The sequence below is a fragment of the Talpa occidentalis genome, unplaced genomic scaffold, assembly GCF_014898055.3.
Source record: "Talpa occidentalis isolate TD23 unplaced genomic scaffold, MPIMG_talOcc4v2.1 talOcc4.16, whole genome shotgun sequence".
Classification (NCBI taxonomy): Eukaryota; Metazoa; Chordata; class Mammalia; order Eulipotyphla; family Talpidae; genus Talpa; species Talpa occidentalis.
This window is the reverse complement of record NW_023601653.1, coordinates 6,849,960-6,864,226: the sequence shown is the minus strand read 5'-3', so window position 1 is coordinate 6,864,226 and position 14,267 is coordinate 6,849,960. Positions and strand designations below refer to the sequence as shown.

Here is a 14,267-nt window from a genome sequence, read left to right as displayed (position 1 = left end):
GAGCCGCTGTTGCTTTCCCGTATCCCAACAATTTCAACTCTTTCACTTTCTCTCATCTTCAATTTTGTAATGTTACTGGTCTTCCCATTGCCTGTTCCTTCACCCCACTTTATTCTTGCCCCCCGTCTTGTTTAGTCCAAAATAAATGGTTTTCTTAACCTTCTCCCTCTAGTCTCCTCCCTTATTCCAAACTGTGTTCCTGCCTTTTCACATGCCAGCTTCATTAATCCTACTCTTACTCAGCTACAGAATTGCCAAACTCCTTAACACCCAGGTCCAGGTCTATAAACTTCATTTTTTGCTTTTTTCCACATGAACAAGGAACCGCCACACCTCGTCCAACACAAGTCCCTGCTCCTTGCGTGGCCCTGGGAGTCGCAGAGTCAGGAACTACAGCAGACTGTCATAGATCTGGTTCAGCTCTTCCAACTTCTTCTCTAGCTCTTGGGCCTCCTGCCTCAGGTTTTCAGCTGACTGTGTTTTTGCCCCTTTGTGCAAGTCCTTTGAGTTTTCCACTAGGCTGACTACATCCATCAGAACAGTGGCGCCAGCAGTGACTACACCGAAGATCCGGGCTCCTTTCGTCATTGCCAGAGCAGTGCCTCCAAAAGCTTTCTCGACTTGACGGGTGCCTTGGGCTGACAGTTTCCCACCAGACATGAGGCGTGCAGCACGGCCTGCTAGTTGAGGCTGGGATTTGACTAATTTGATAGCACGGGCGTTCTTCTGAATGCCATTCAGGCCCCTGAAAATCGTGTCTCCTATGGAAACTATCTTGGATGAGTGGTCACATAGAAGTTCCTTGACCACCTTCTCTTCATTGATTCCAGCTGATAGGGTATTAGCTTCAGCTTCTACAAAGGACATGTTCACCTTTTCCACGATGCTGGTGGACACAGTGGTCACAGTAGCTGCTGTTCCCAGTCCCACCCCAGTTGCTGTCAGTGCCAGACTGACCCCTGCTGTCACTGGTGCCAGACTCAAGCCAACAATGGTCAGAATGCCAGACACAATGCCGGTGGAGTTGGCCACTAAATTGGAGATGGTACAGTCCCTGTGTACCTTGTCTGCCTTATCTGCAAGTTCATGGAGCTGGGCTATGTGCTTCTTAAGCTGCTGCTGAATCTGAGGATATGATTTCAGAAACCGCTCCCTAAACTCCTGCTCATTTTTATCTTCCGTGGCTGTGTCTGTTATCAGACCACTCAGAACTTCATATATCACATCTGCTTCATCCCTGTAATAATGAAAGTCAGGTGCTAAAAACAGGCAATTTGCTTATATGCCAAATGGTCTCAATACTCACTACAGTTCAAACTTTAGAAATTATAGAGCTTTTACAATATGTCAAATGGAAAACAACTTTACAAGGTTAAAGAAGGTATCGATCAACAATAAATATTTCAAACATCATAGATGCTTCCCAGTATTTATTCAATCAGAAAATAAATAAGTAAAAGTCATTTTAAGATGCTCTTAAGTCATAGTAGGTATTTGCTCAAGGGAAGGTCAATACTAACAGCAGGTGTTTGTAGAGTAAAAATGAAGAGAAGTAGAATTGGAGCAGAAACAACTTTGCTCAGAGAATCTGAGTGTGCAGTGAAGAATTAAGCTGACCCACAGACAGCCCTGCCTTTTTTCTTGCCATTGATCTTGACGTCTCTAGAATGTCCTGATTGATAGGAATGTCTTCACTTGCTGTGCCCTTGGTCACTGATCTGTCTAGCACTGAGATATCTGATGAGGGCTTAGGGACTTGTGGTATCACTCCTGACCCCTGGGAGTGGCTGGAGGCTACATGTCCTCCACTTCTCATGTAGAAGTTTTCTCCTACCCCTCTTTAGCAAGAATCCTCCTACTCCTGATGTCCCCTCTAGTGATTGTCTACTCACCTACTCACTCTCCTTGTTGGCTAAAGAGGTCTCACTAGTCTCTCTCATCAATTACTATGGTCTTGACACTACCACAAAAGTCCTGAGTAAACTCTGTTGTACTGTTTTAACAAGTGTCAGGATAATGTTTTTCTTTAACAGGGTGTGCTCCACAGGTTGGCTATACTCCATGTGTATTTCACACACTCAAGGAGAACAGTAACATCTCCTGAGGACAAATGACAATATTTCAAATGCTCCTAGACTCTGTGTTTCTCCCTTTCATGATTTTGACAGGTATCTGTTCTTTGTAATTAACTGTATCTGTGAGCATAGCAGCTGTCAGTGAGTTCTGAGTTCTTCTAGGGAATTATTGAAACTGAGAGTGGTTGGGTACCCTGAAATTTACAGTTGGTGTGAAAAGTTCAGTTTGGGGGATTGTACCCTCAGTCATGGGAGTCTGGCACACTGGATACATAGAATTAAAAATAAATCAGAGCCAGAAGGCACAATAATGATTATTTTGCCTGTTATCTACTCTCTTCCAAGTTTGATGCCCATTGATCTTCTCAGTCAAATGTCACTAGGTCAAGTCATGGCCCCAAATGACTGGGAAGCAGGATATTTCTACTAACTATGGTTTTCCTTGCCCTCTCCAGATGCCTCTCTGACTTCTGACCCACCATCCCTGAACTTTCAAGTGTCACCAGCCTAACTCACACCTTAGCTGCTGACAGTTTTATTTTTGTGTACATACCCAGGCCATGTGCAACTTTATAGAGCCTCTTAACAAGCCAGGGGATGTAAAAACCCATCTCTCTGAATCACTAAGTCTGAAAGTCCTGCTTTTGTAGTAGGTGGAGAAATTCCTTTCTTCATTGGAGGGGACTAGGCAGTCTCCTCAGCAGCCTTCAAATTACACAAAGTTGGCAGCCTCACATGCTGACTATGGAAGTATCGCTGGGCCACACTGCCTTCCCATGGGTGAGGGGCTACTCTATGTAGAATAGAAGAGGTTTCCAAATAATAGTCAACACTTCCCCTCAGCCACCCAGAAAGATTATGGAGGAAACAATCACCTACTACTCTCCATGCCCAGCAATGGGAGGACCAAATCAGGGAGGAAAGAACCATTGGACCAGATGATTGTGTTTGATTCCCCACTGTTGACCACACAGTCAGCCTTAAGGCCTTCACCACCATCCTATCAGACTGAATTGATCTTGTCCTTGGATAGACTATAAATCTGAGACACCAAGGAATAAGTTCAGAGCCCAAGAGCTGGCAAGGAATAGATCAGGCCCTAACTCAACTCTGTCCAACTCTGCTCCAGCCTTTCTACTTTAAAGTACAGAAGGTTTCTGTAGTTTTTGTAGAATTCTTGGGGATTCCAGCCACAATCCCCAGGAACACACCTGATTGTGGCAATATTTTTTGAATTGTTCCAAAGGAAATTCTGCTTGGCTTTTATCTCTAGGAAGAAGGTTTTAGACCCTATTTCTCTCCAGAAAGCTTACAAAAAGTGAACACTAACTGTGCACTACTATGGGTCATTCATTATGCTAAGCACTTTACCTTCATTTTCTTGTTTTCTTCACAACAACATTGAACAGATAAGAAACTAAGGCAGAGAGTGGGTGAGTCATGCCAAGGTCACACTAATGCTCACTGCAGACTTCATCTCTTCTCAACCCAATGCCATGCACTGCCAGCAAATGGCATGGAGAACATAGTCCTCATGGATTGTTAAGGAGGAACATCCTTAACCACAATCACAGGGTACTGCCTGGATTAGGTGTGCCTGCTAGGAGGAAACCAGCCCAGTGAGGGACATCTGGGTGACATTCCTGGGACACCCCGTGGAGGTTACCTGGACAAAACATTTTCATTCACAAATGCCTCCCAGATTTTGGCGTCAGCCAGCAAGTCTTGTAGGTCTTCACTGCTCATTGTGTTCTGGATATACTTAATGGCATTCACAAGAAAGTCGCTGCTGTCTAGATGGAAAAAACAGAGAGGGTGGTTGAGGTGGAGAGAAAATGGTGTTGAGTCTCAGGGGTCAGTGATAATCTCCTGAACAGCTGTCACCTGGGTCCTTTGGATGGCGTCACCTGGTGTTATGGACTTAATTGTCTCCCTAACAGGCAGGTGTGTTGAAGTTCTGACACCTAAGTGGCTGTAGTTGGACACGGGGCATTCCAAGAGGTAGATGAGGTTAAGTGAAGTCATGGGATGGACCCTCGTCTGAAAACACTGTGTCCTTACAAGAGGAAGAGACCAGATCTCTCTCTCTCTCTCTCTCTCTTTAGACACACACACACACACACACACACACACACACAGTGCTGTGAGGACAGAGAAGTCACCATCTGCAAACCAGGGAGAGTCTCACCAGGAATGAACCCTGGCAGCAACTTGCTCTAGGACGCCCAGCCTCCTGAAATAATTATCTGATTTCTGGCATCTAGATGTTTTATAATTCACACGTTTTTATCCTTTAGAAGGAGAATACTGCACATAACTTACCCCTCCAGCAGGGTGAGGACAGCTCCCAGAACACGCGTGCCCGAGTTCTCACAGTGAAACCAGGGAACACGCACATCCAGTGGACAAATAATGTGACGACTGTGAACAGTCTCAGGTCAGAAGCTTGCTCGAGGCAAGACGACCGCCCACTGAGCTACAAAAAGATGAGTGGTTTTCGGGAATTGGAGATTATGGGATTGCAAATGGAGTCCAGGGACTAGCACACACAGGCGTGTCCAGGAGCATATGTGAAATGTGTCTCCTGCTCTACATGAACCAAGATGTGATCTTCCTTCACAGGAGACGAGAGTGAGACTCAGACGAGCGACCGCCCACAGCCGCCAGCTGAAGGCAGAACTGAATCCCAGGTCAAGGGTCAGCCATGTCTTTGGCGTTTGACTCCGAAGCCTCCTTGTCTTTAAAATAACTCCTGTCATGTCTGCATCCTACCCTGTAAATATGTGTGTGGATGCTGTTGCTATTGTAATTAAACCTGATGTTGCAAAGGGCCCACCTTGAGTAAACTCGTGTGAGAGAGGACTCCCGCTAGTCACGGCCTCAGGACAGGCAGAGGGGCTTCCCGGGGGGTGGGGTGCCGACTCTGGGCTCTGACCCTGGGGTCCACCTGCCCCTCCTCTCTCCCAGGATGTTGTCACAGGACTCAGCTTCCTACTGGCGCCTCTGAACCCAGCTGGTCGCCTAGTCAACAAGACACCATCTCCCTTCCTAGGGGGGTTGTCCTCAGGCACCCCTAGCCTGGCCTCCTGGCAAGAGGCCCACCTGCTGGGAAGTGCTGGCTTCTGCTCCCCCCACCCTCCCACCTTGCTCTCCAGCATGACTCAGTGCAATTGCTCTGCTGGGTGGGGCATGGGCGGGTCTGACTTGCTAGCCAGGGCAATGCAGTGAGGGGGGAGCCCTGGGAAAGTGGATTGAGGAAACCGAGTGCTAATTTTGCAGGGGGAGGGTTGTTTATTCTATTTTTGCTGCTGCACTGCAGGGAGAAGGAAACCAGGGCTTGGACGGAGGGCACCACAGTCCCCCCTCTGTGTGTTCATTGATGGGGTGAGGATAGAGGAGGGGAGGTCTGAGAGCCGAGCTCTGCAGGGGTCTCTGAGAGGAAAGGAGACCCTGCCGTGGGCGGGTGCCGGGTCTCGGGTGTGTGTACCCGGCAGACAGCGCGGGGGCTCGAACAAGCCGCGGGCAGAGAAGGTGCTGGGGGACGGGGCGTTTCCACCTGGACTCACACACTCAGACGGCGGGGACAGGACAAACACTGAGGCTACACGGTGCGGGTAGGCCCAGAACCAGGCCACATGTATCCATGTGTGATCCCAGGGAGCGCAGGGAGTGACTCTCCCCAGACAGGTGAGTGGGGTCAGGCGCGCCAGGTCACGCAGGTAGGAGGGAGCTGAGACTAGACAGGGGTCCTGTGGGACCTGCGAATGCCTGCAGAGGATAGTTGGTCTTCTAGATCCTGCCCCTAGGCAGGTAACTTGGATAAGGGTGGGAGGCAGGAGAAGCCCCCTGGGCTGCTGGTCCACCTGCTCTCTCTTCTCCTCCCCCCCTGCCTTGGGGCCCCTTTATTCTTCCCTCTACTCTTTACCAACATTCCTGAGGACTGTCCTGGCTTCTCTTCTGGGTCATTGGATGGGTGTCGGGGAGCGGGTTGCCACGGCACCTGGAGGAGGGGACCAGGGAGGAGATGCCCCCACAGACTCGGGGTTGGGGGCTCCCCTGGACACCTGTTGGGGGCTGCAGGTCACTCATCAATCCTCTTCACAGTTCTTGATACCCTAGAGGTGAACTCAGCCCGACGGCGCCACCCCCAATTCCGGGCCCAGTGGGAACAGAGAAAGAAGAGGCTGACTACCTGCGTCGTCCCCACCGCTGCAGTCTGGGTCCATGGCGCCGGCCGCGGGGTCTCAGGGCTGCTCTGCCAGCTCAGCAGCCAGAGTGCGGGTAGGAAAGGTTGTTTCACCCTTAAGAGAAGGAAGACAAACCATGCTCGGGCGTTAGTCAGCTGTGGCCGTGGGAGCAGCAGGAAACACCTGCCTGTGCTTCTCTCTGGGGGGCCCAAAGGCCAAGATGCGTTAACTGGGTGTTTCTCTGTCTCCTGAGCCCGGCTGCTGCTGTTTAGAGAGTTTCTCAATTCACTGTAGCTCACGCCAAGCCAAGTCAGATCCTGTCATGCAGGGGTGAAGGTAGGGGTGGGAGACCAGCAGGAGGAGACACCCCAACCAGGGAGGCCACCTGAGAGTGATAGAGCAGTCACAGCAAGCCCAGAAGAAAGGTGGGACAGAAGGTTCTGGAAGTTATTTGAGGTGGGAAGCAGCTGTGCTCAAGGTTAACAGTTAATGCTGAGGGGGCATCTGTGCTGTGAGACCCCCGGGGTCCCCTCTAATGGATAGGGGCTACCTGCCTCCACATCAAAATGGAATCAATGAGCAGAAACTTCCTGTTCCCAAGTGACCCTGAGCCCCGGTTGCCACAGGGCTGAACCCAAGTCTCACTGACCCCAGCCCCGTGTTGGGGAGACCGTGTCACTCCTGTGACCCACAAACACTTTTGCCAGAGTGGGTGTCACCTGGAAGCAGCTCTGGCTCCTCAGTGAGGCCTTGCACCCCGGCCCCGCCTCTGGGTCTATTTCCTGGGTCACAGCTTTGGGCAGGCCCAGTCCTCCTGCTTCCGGGGCCCTCCCTCCCTGGGGCCCTCCCTGGACGGCCTCCCCCAAAGCCCTGCTGGGGAGTGGGGGGGAGGGGAGCCCTGGCCTCCTGAGGAACTTCCCTCTCCCTCCTCCTCCCCGAGACTTTCATTTTTTGCAATAATTGCACACAGTGCTCCCCTTGTACAGAACTTTGCCCTCATGGGGATTATTCACTTAAGGCATCTGGAAGTAGTGACGGGGTCAGGGGGCAGCAACATATAAACATTCTCAAACCTAGAGCCACACTGTTATGTCAATACATTTTACCGATTCACAGTCCCACCCTGTGTGCGGTGTCCCTCCCGGCAGCCTTACCGGGTCCCAGTGATTAAAAAATCATACACCGAGAGCGAGAGGTTGCTCTCTCTATGTGTATATTTTTTCTGTTAGTTCTGCTTGTGACTATCCTGTGTCGGGACAGGAGGAAAGACAGTGAATATTGATTATTTTAGGTCCTTGGCAAAATCTTGCTGTTTTCCAGGAGGTTTTCATTCGCTCACTGGACTGTGCAGGTGGAACGTGGCTGTTCGCCCCCGGCTCCCGCCCGGCCGTCCTGTTTCCCTGAAGCTTCACCCCGCGTCAGAATGAACTCGATGCATCTCGCTGATGATTTTCATCATCCTGATGTAAAATTCACTGCTGTCCACGGGGCGCCCTGGGGGGTCTAGTCTGGAGTCCCCTTGATCATGTGAGGAACGGGCCTGCCCGGTGGGGCTTCATGTGTGTGAGGACCGTGGAGCTGCTGCAGGCTCTCTCTCACCTTCCACGCCACAGGCAGCCCGCGCACACCCTGGACATGTACCAGTTATTCTGGACGTCCAGCCAACCCCACATGGCTCATGGCCTTGCAAGGGCCTGGCGGGCCCAGCCCTGTGTCAGCTCTGGGGCCACGGGAGGCGACAGTAGAAAGGGGGTGGGGAGGCTGCGCTGCGACCACCCCGGCCAGGCAGGTGCACTGTGGATCCGGGCAGACAGGAAAGGAATCTTGGAGCCTTAGCCGTGTCTGTCCTGCCTTTCAGACCGAAGCAAGGGTCTGTGTGCGCAGGCAGGCAGGCCGAGGTCTGAAACCCGGGACCAGAGCCGGCAGAGCCCACGAGGAAAAGGATCGGGTCCCGGGTGTCACCAGACATGTGTAATGTGTCTGCCCCTCGGTCTTTCCCTCCCTGCCCTGTCTTCTCTGCCGTTCTTGGTCTGGCATAAACCTGTCTCAGCTCAGTGTGGATGCCAGTCTTGTTCCCCTAATGCTTGATTGGTATGTGGGGTGTCCCCTGGTCTAGCTGCTGAGTGACCAGTTTCCAAAAGGGCTGTGGGGGGAACAAGCAGGGAGCAGGGAGGCCCAAGAGGAAGCTCCTACCCAACCGCACGGCCCAGACAGAGGCCCCACGCCCTCCTCCTTGGCCCAAGCTCTCTGGAGGCAGCAAAACAGAGATTCTCACCAGGCATCTCCCTCCAAGGGGGGCGGGGCAGCTCCTCCCCTGGCTCCCTGTCCTGTGTCTCGCCCTCCCTGCTTGCCTTCCCCCAGACACCTGTGGACTGCCAGTTTCCTGTGCTCTGATATCACCCCAGCCTCCAGGCTTTTGCTCAGCCTGCTCCCTCCCCCTAGGGTGCTGCTGCCCACCTACCTGGCACTGTGAAAATTTACCTGTGCTGGAGGCCAGCTCAAAAACTTCCTCCCCAGCTTCCCACCCACAACCCCATCATCTCCAGGCTCCTTGAATGTTGCTCTCTCCTGGCTGCGGCTCCATTTGTGTGACGGTTCCGTCTCCATTCAGCCCTGAGCACCTCGCCAGGGATCCTGCGGATTCTCTGAGGCACCATATAAAACCAAACTAGAATGGAGTCAGTTACGTCAAGGACGGATTGGATTTGGTCAACACAGGTGCCTGAGGGAAACCTCAGCTCACCTGACAGGAGTTTACAGGTCTTCTCTGAAATCAGCAGAGGACCAGCCAGCCCCCAAATGCCAAGTCTGTTTGCATCATCACTGGACTTCCTGCCACTTACTCAGCTCACCTGATGCCAGTTTAGAAAGTCTGCTAAGCACCCAACCACCTCAAAAAGCCAAACAACCTCTGTGCCAATCACAGAAAACACCTCGTTGTGTACATTTTAACGTGGTCTTCAGTTCCAGTCCCCAGGTTGGCACCTGGCAATGAGCTTATCTGATTGTGCTGGTGGGTGTGAGACGCCAGCTCTGCCAGCTTCCTGCTCCAGTGCCTCCCAGGGTCCACTCTGCCCCCTGGCACAGCCGGATAGTCTGAGGTGGGAAGCCATTAGCCGGCCATGAAATAGCTTCTTCTGAATCAATCTACCTGATCCATGAAATACCTGACCACACAGTGGGGCCTCTGTTCACCCCCCTTTGAGGAATTGTTTTCATGCTGGTCTAGATGAAAGACTCATTCTAATCAAGCACAAATAAGACTTTGACTCAGCTTTTACACAAATAACCTTGGTGCTATAATGTTTTTTTGATAGCTCTATCAGGTTTCTGGGAGTTTCCATTGATTTCCTCATGTCTTACTCCAGCCATAATATTCTTATATGAGGAGAGAGAGGAAGACAGAGAGAGGAGCAGGAGGAGGAGCAGGATACGCTGGAGGGGCAGAGCAAGGAGGAAGAGGAGAGAAAAGAAGAAACAGAAAAGCTTGGACTGAATCAATCAAAACAAAGAGCGTCCACGGAATCGATCTACTTGGCAATCCATGGATCCATCAATCACTCAGCTGATCCCAAAAGGATCTGAATGTGAGACAGAAAGAAAAAACGACAGACACACCAGAAGAAATGCTTGCAACGACGCTGAGCTGAGGGAACCTCTCCAACCAAAGCACAAATTCCAGAACCATAAAGGGAAACGTTGATCTAGTTCACCTCTAAAAACATTAAACATGGCCGAGGGCTCCACAAACTAGTTGCACGCCAGGAAACACTAGTTGTGACACGTCAGCTGATAAAGGCAAGCTTGCACAGCTCCCACACACCCACACGAGACGGAAACCAAATTTTTTAAGAGAACAGTTTAGAACAAATGTCTCCCTGGAGGTGACGGGCCCAGGGCCACCTCCCCTGGGGGGCAGAGCACAGGCCAGAGCGGGCCTTTGGGTGCTGGTGTTTAGGGCAAAGGTGCTTTGATGGCCCCAGTGTCCAGACTTCTGTGTAACACGCAGACCCACGCGCACCCTCGGGCACCACATGCCCAGGGCCGCAGCTGGTCGGAGGGACAGAACCAGGATCCCGTGGGGAATCACCCTGGCGCTTCCTCACCCGCTGCTGGCTTCTTTCCAGTGAGGGGCAGGCTGCCTCTTCCTCCATCTAAACCCACAATGCACAGCAGGGGCCAGGGGCAGAGCCCCGAGATGACCCTGCTCGCTCTGCCAGGCTGGGGCCCAGCAAGTCTCCCCCTCTCAGGGCCTCAGTTTCCCCAGGGGACCTGCCCCAGCAGGCTCAGGGCTCAGAGTGGGTGACACAACCGCTGGGTTCACTTTCTCAGAAACCCCTTGATCCCTCCTGTCTGAACAGAAAGTCTCTACCCCCTGGGCCTCTGCAGCAGCACCCTGGGGTCCCTAGGCAGTCAGGCCGCGGGTAGAAGTGTGAGCTCCCTGCTCACCTTTCTGGTGTCTCCAAATTCCCCAAAGGCACGAGCACCCCAGCACCACCTTCTGTCACCTGCTCATGTCTCAGGGGTCAGAGACCTGGGTTTGCTGGGGGCGTCAAAGGGTTTGTGGACCCCTCGGAGTGGTCCCCCTCCCTCTACTGGTCAGGGGCTCGGGGAGGGAGAAGGCCTCTGGCAGGCCGGCCTCTGCCGCTCCCTGCGTGACTTTGGCCCATGCGCAACCTCTGAACTTTCCTCTTGGTTTATAAAGTGGTGACCACGATCCTTCTCTAAGAGCTGGCTGGGAGGGTGAGAAGGTGGGGTGAGGGTCCCCTTAACCAGCTTACCGGGACCACCCTTGGCTGGTGGAAGGAGACACGGGGCACTGGTGCAGCTCCAGTCACCTGCTGTGAGTCTGTGTAATGACCAGACACACCTCTGGGCACGGACACACTCAGGAAACAGAAAGCGAAACTCAGCAAATCTGAGCAGATAAAGATTAAGCTCCCCACACGGGACACTGACCTCCCAGTGCCCCCTCCCTTGCTGACCCACCAGAGAGGACCCCCAGACCTACCTCAGATCCTACTGGCTCAGCACCTCCTGCCTTGTTCTTCAAGAACTGCCGCTGATAGACCGTGGGACCCTGAGCACATGACTGTCCCCACCTTGTGGGTGTCTTACCCCTTCTTCCTTTCTCCTCCCCACTTCCCAGCAGGTCACCTGATTTACCTCCATTTTGGGCACTCACACTGCCCCTGAGGCCCAGAGGCCCTGGGCAGACATGTCCCATGTCTTGCTGCTGCTGCCTGGGGTCACAGACACAAAGCTACTCCACGTTTGCTCCCCTGGCTCCCACTCAGGAGCCCCTGCTTCTACCACCTGGAGACCGTGCTCATCCGTGACATCACCTCCTCTGAGAAGCCCTCCGGCATGCTCCCCCACGGAGTGCATGTCTAAGCCCTGCTCCTGTGGCACCTGGTGGGGTTCCCTGAGGTTACTGACCTCACTTGTCTCCTGGTCTCCCTTCCCCTGGCCAGCTCCCTCTGGAGGGACACATGGTGGCTTTGGTTCTGCTGACCAGCACAAGGAGGCCCATCTTGGTGTCAGGCCAGTGGATGGACACAGCCGGGGGAGAGGCTGGGGGAACTCAGCTGTTTCCTACCCTGGCTATGAACACTTGACACCAGATCTTCCCCCAGACAGACGCCTTGCAGGAAAAGGCAGCCCCAGCTAGGCAGGAGCATATGGGGGAGACAGTGAGAGTTGCTTCCTGCTCTGTCCTCCATGGTTGGGCCTGGGGGAGACAGCCCTGGGCTGAGCCTTCCAGGCATCTTCCCTGAATCCTCCCCTCAGCTGGGAGAGGGGCTTCCTTGCACAGATAATAACCTGGGGGCGCAGGTGCCCTGCTTTGAGGGGGCACAGGTGGGCGCTGTTGCACCTTTTGACAGGGCTGGAGGGCCTGAACACCCAGGGAGCTCAACCTGCCCTTCCAGGGGGTGTTTCCTCAGGGCAAATGTCCACGGGACTCCTGGTCACCCGCATCGCTCCACCTCTGGCTCTGGGTGGGGACAGAGCACGGTGGGCCTTCTCAAATTAGGAGCACTTGTAGTTTGGTCTGAAAATCACCCCATAAAGTAGGTCAGGAATATGGCCTGTGGGTGAGGAAGCAGAGGGCAGGGGAGAGGCGGGGCCTTCATCCAGCTCTCAGGGAGGAGCCAGGACTCAACCCCAGCTTGCCCTCCTGACCTGTGCCAGAGCCGCCTCCCTTTGCTGAGCTGTTTTCCTCTCTGCACACCCCGCCGTCTTGCTTCTCTTCCTTTTCCCCAGCTTGGCTTTAATTTTACAGCCGAAGGTAACAGGGTGACCCCACACGTCTAGAAATCACTCACGAGCCTGGGTCTGAGGGCACCATGCCCCCCTCACCCGCCACCGGGCACCTGGCGCCACAGCCCCGGCCCCGGGACACGGCACAGCGGCCTGCAGGCGGCCGAGCGCCCCCCCAGGAAGGCAGCGGGTCTGGCCCTTGGAGAAGGCGGCTTGGTCATACCCCTGGGGGTGAAACAAGGTCTGCCTGTGCCCTGCACAAGAGATGTTTTGGCCCCAGCTGGCCGCTGTGTTATGGGAGCACCCGCCCCTCCAGCCTCTGCTCCTTTCCCCACATCCTCCCCACACCTGCCTTCTTCGGGCTGTTCTCAAGGCGTGAGCTGCTGCTCCTTGTGGTATCACTTGCATTTCCCTTAGCATGAGTGACTGGAACAACTTCTCACATGTCTGTGATCTGTCCGGAGGCCTCTGGTGCTTTCCAGGGGTGGGTGAGGTCTGTCTCCTCTGTGCTCAGGGCCTCCGTGGGGCCCAATAGTGCTTGATCCTCTGCGGCTCTTATTCCTGCTCCATGTTTCTTGAGCCCCGATATAAGGTTGCTCCCCCCTCCTGTCACTCTCTAGTCCCCTCCCCCTATTCCAGGCTCCCCAATTCTGCCTTCCTCTGACCCACTGGCCTTTGCCTGAGCCCTGCCCACCTTCCTGCTCTCAGCTACAGTCATGCCAACCTCCCCCTCATTTCAGTAACACCCATTTTGAAGGCAACTCAATGACAGTAAAAGAGCAATTTATTTTTTTTTATTCTTTTTAAAGATTCATTTATTTATGCACACAAGAACTGGGGTACAGGCCAGAAGTGTGGATCGTGAGAGGATTCACCAGAGACAGAGTGGGGAGCAGAACAGGCAGATTGACTAAAATACACTGCTGAGGGGAGCAGCAGGCGAGTCAGGAGAGGGTCTGCTGTGCCATGCGGGCTTCTCCCTGGCTGGGCATCGGACTCGTGCTGCAGTGACTGCGGATTGCCTCATAGGTTGTGTCTTAACCCCTTGCGCCGCCAGGGAGGCCCAAGAGTAATTTATTAAAGAGGTTTCAGAGCCAAAATACCCCAGAGGTAGAGCCCAGTACCACATTTCACAAGAGACTGGTTTCTGCCCCTGGAGTCCTGCACCTTCACTATGTAACTAAGCCACGTGCACAGAGACATCACGTATTAATTTTTAACAAAGGTAAGGAGAGATCTAGTCAATTTCCAATATTTTCAGTCAGGAGAGGAGGCTGGTTTCTAACAAACTTAGTCCATTGCTGAAGGACAGAAACTACATGATTTCAAAGCCAGCCATCCCCGGGCCCTCAGCTGGGCAGCCAGAACTGTCTGTGCGGGGGAGATGGAAGGACCGGACCCCCGAGGCCCAAGGGGGCAGCAGGTGGTTCTCTCATTCTCTCCCTCTCTGCACCTCACCAGCGGGCATCTGACATCTCCTGGGCGCCTCACCCCAGGGCTCCGCACAGTGAACCCGCCATTGCTCTGCTGACTCCAGCCTCCAGGTGGCAATGTGGGCGGCAGCAGAGGCAGACATCTGCCACCAGGACAAACTCTAGGAACTGTCTTTTCTTGGTCCACATCCCCAACTCCCAGGCCCAGAGCCTTCATCTCGCCCTTTTTCTCCCTCCAGCAAGATAGCTCCACTCTGCGTTCCCCACACGTCTCTGCTCCCTGCACTGCCCGAGGCAGGTGGGGTCAGGTC

The 14,267-nt window shown here is 53.5% G+C and overlaps 1 protein-coding gene across 1 annotated transcript; it reads right to left on the bottom strand.

The window, feature by feature from the left end:
• Positions 1-291: 291 nt before the first annotated feature.
• On the bottom strand, positions 292-6,301 carry LOC119248192 (apolipoprotein L2-like). The gene is made up of 3 exons (XM_037515169.1): positions 6,268-6,301; positions 3,742-3,868; positions 292-1,237 (listed from the first exon to the last, which is right to left on the bottom strand). The coding sequence occupies exons 1-3, from the start codon at positions 6,299-6,301 to the stop codon at positions 391-393; spliced, it is 1,008 nt and encodes a 335-aa protein (XP_037371066.1). The 3' UTR covers positions 292-390.
• Between the last annotated feature and the right edge of the window lie 7,966 nt (positions 6,302-14,267).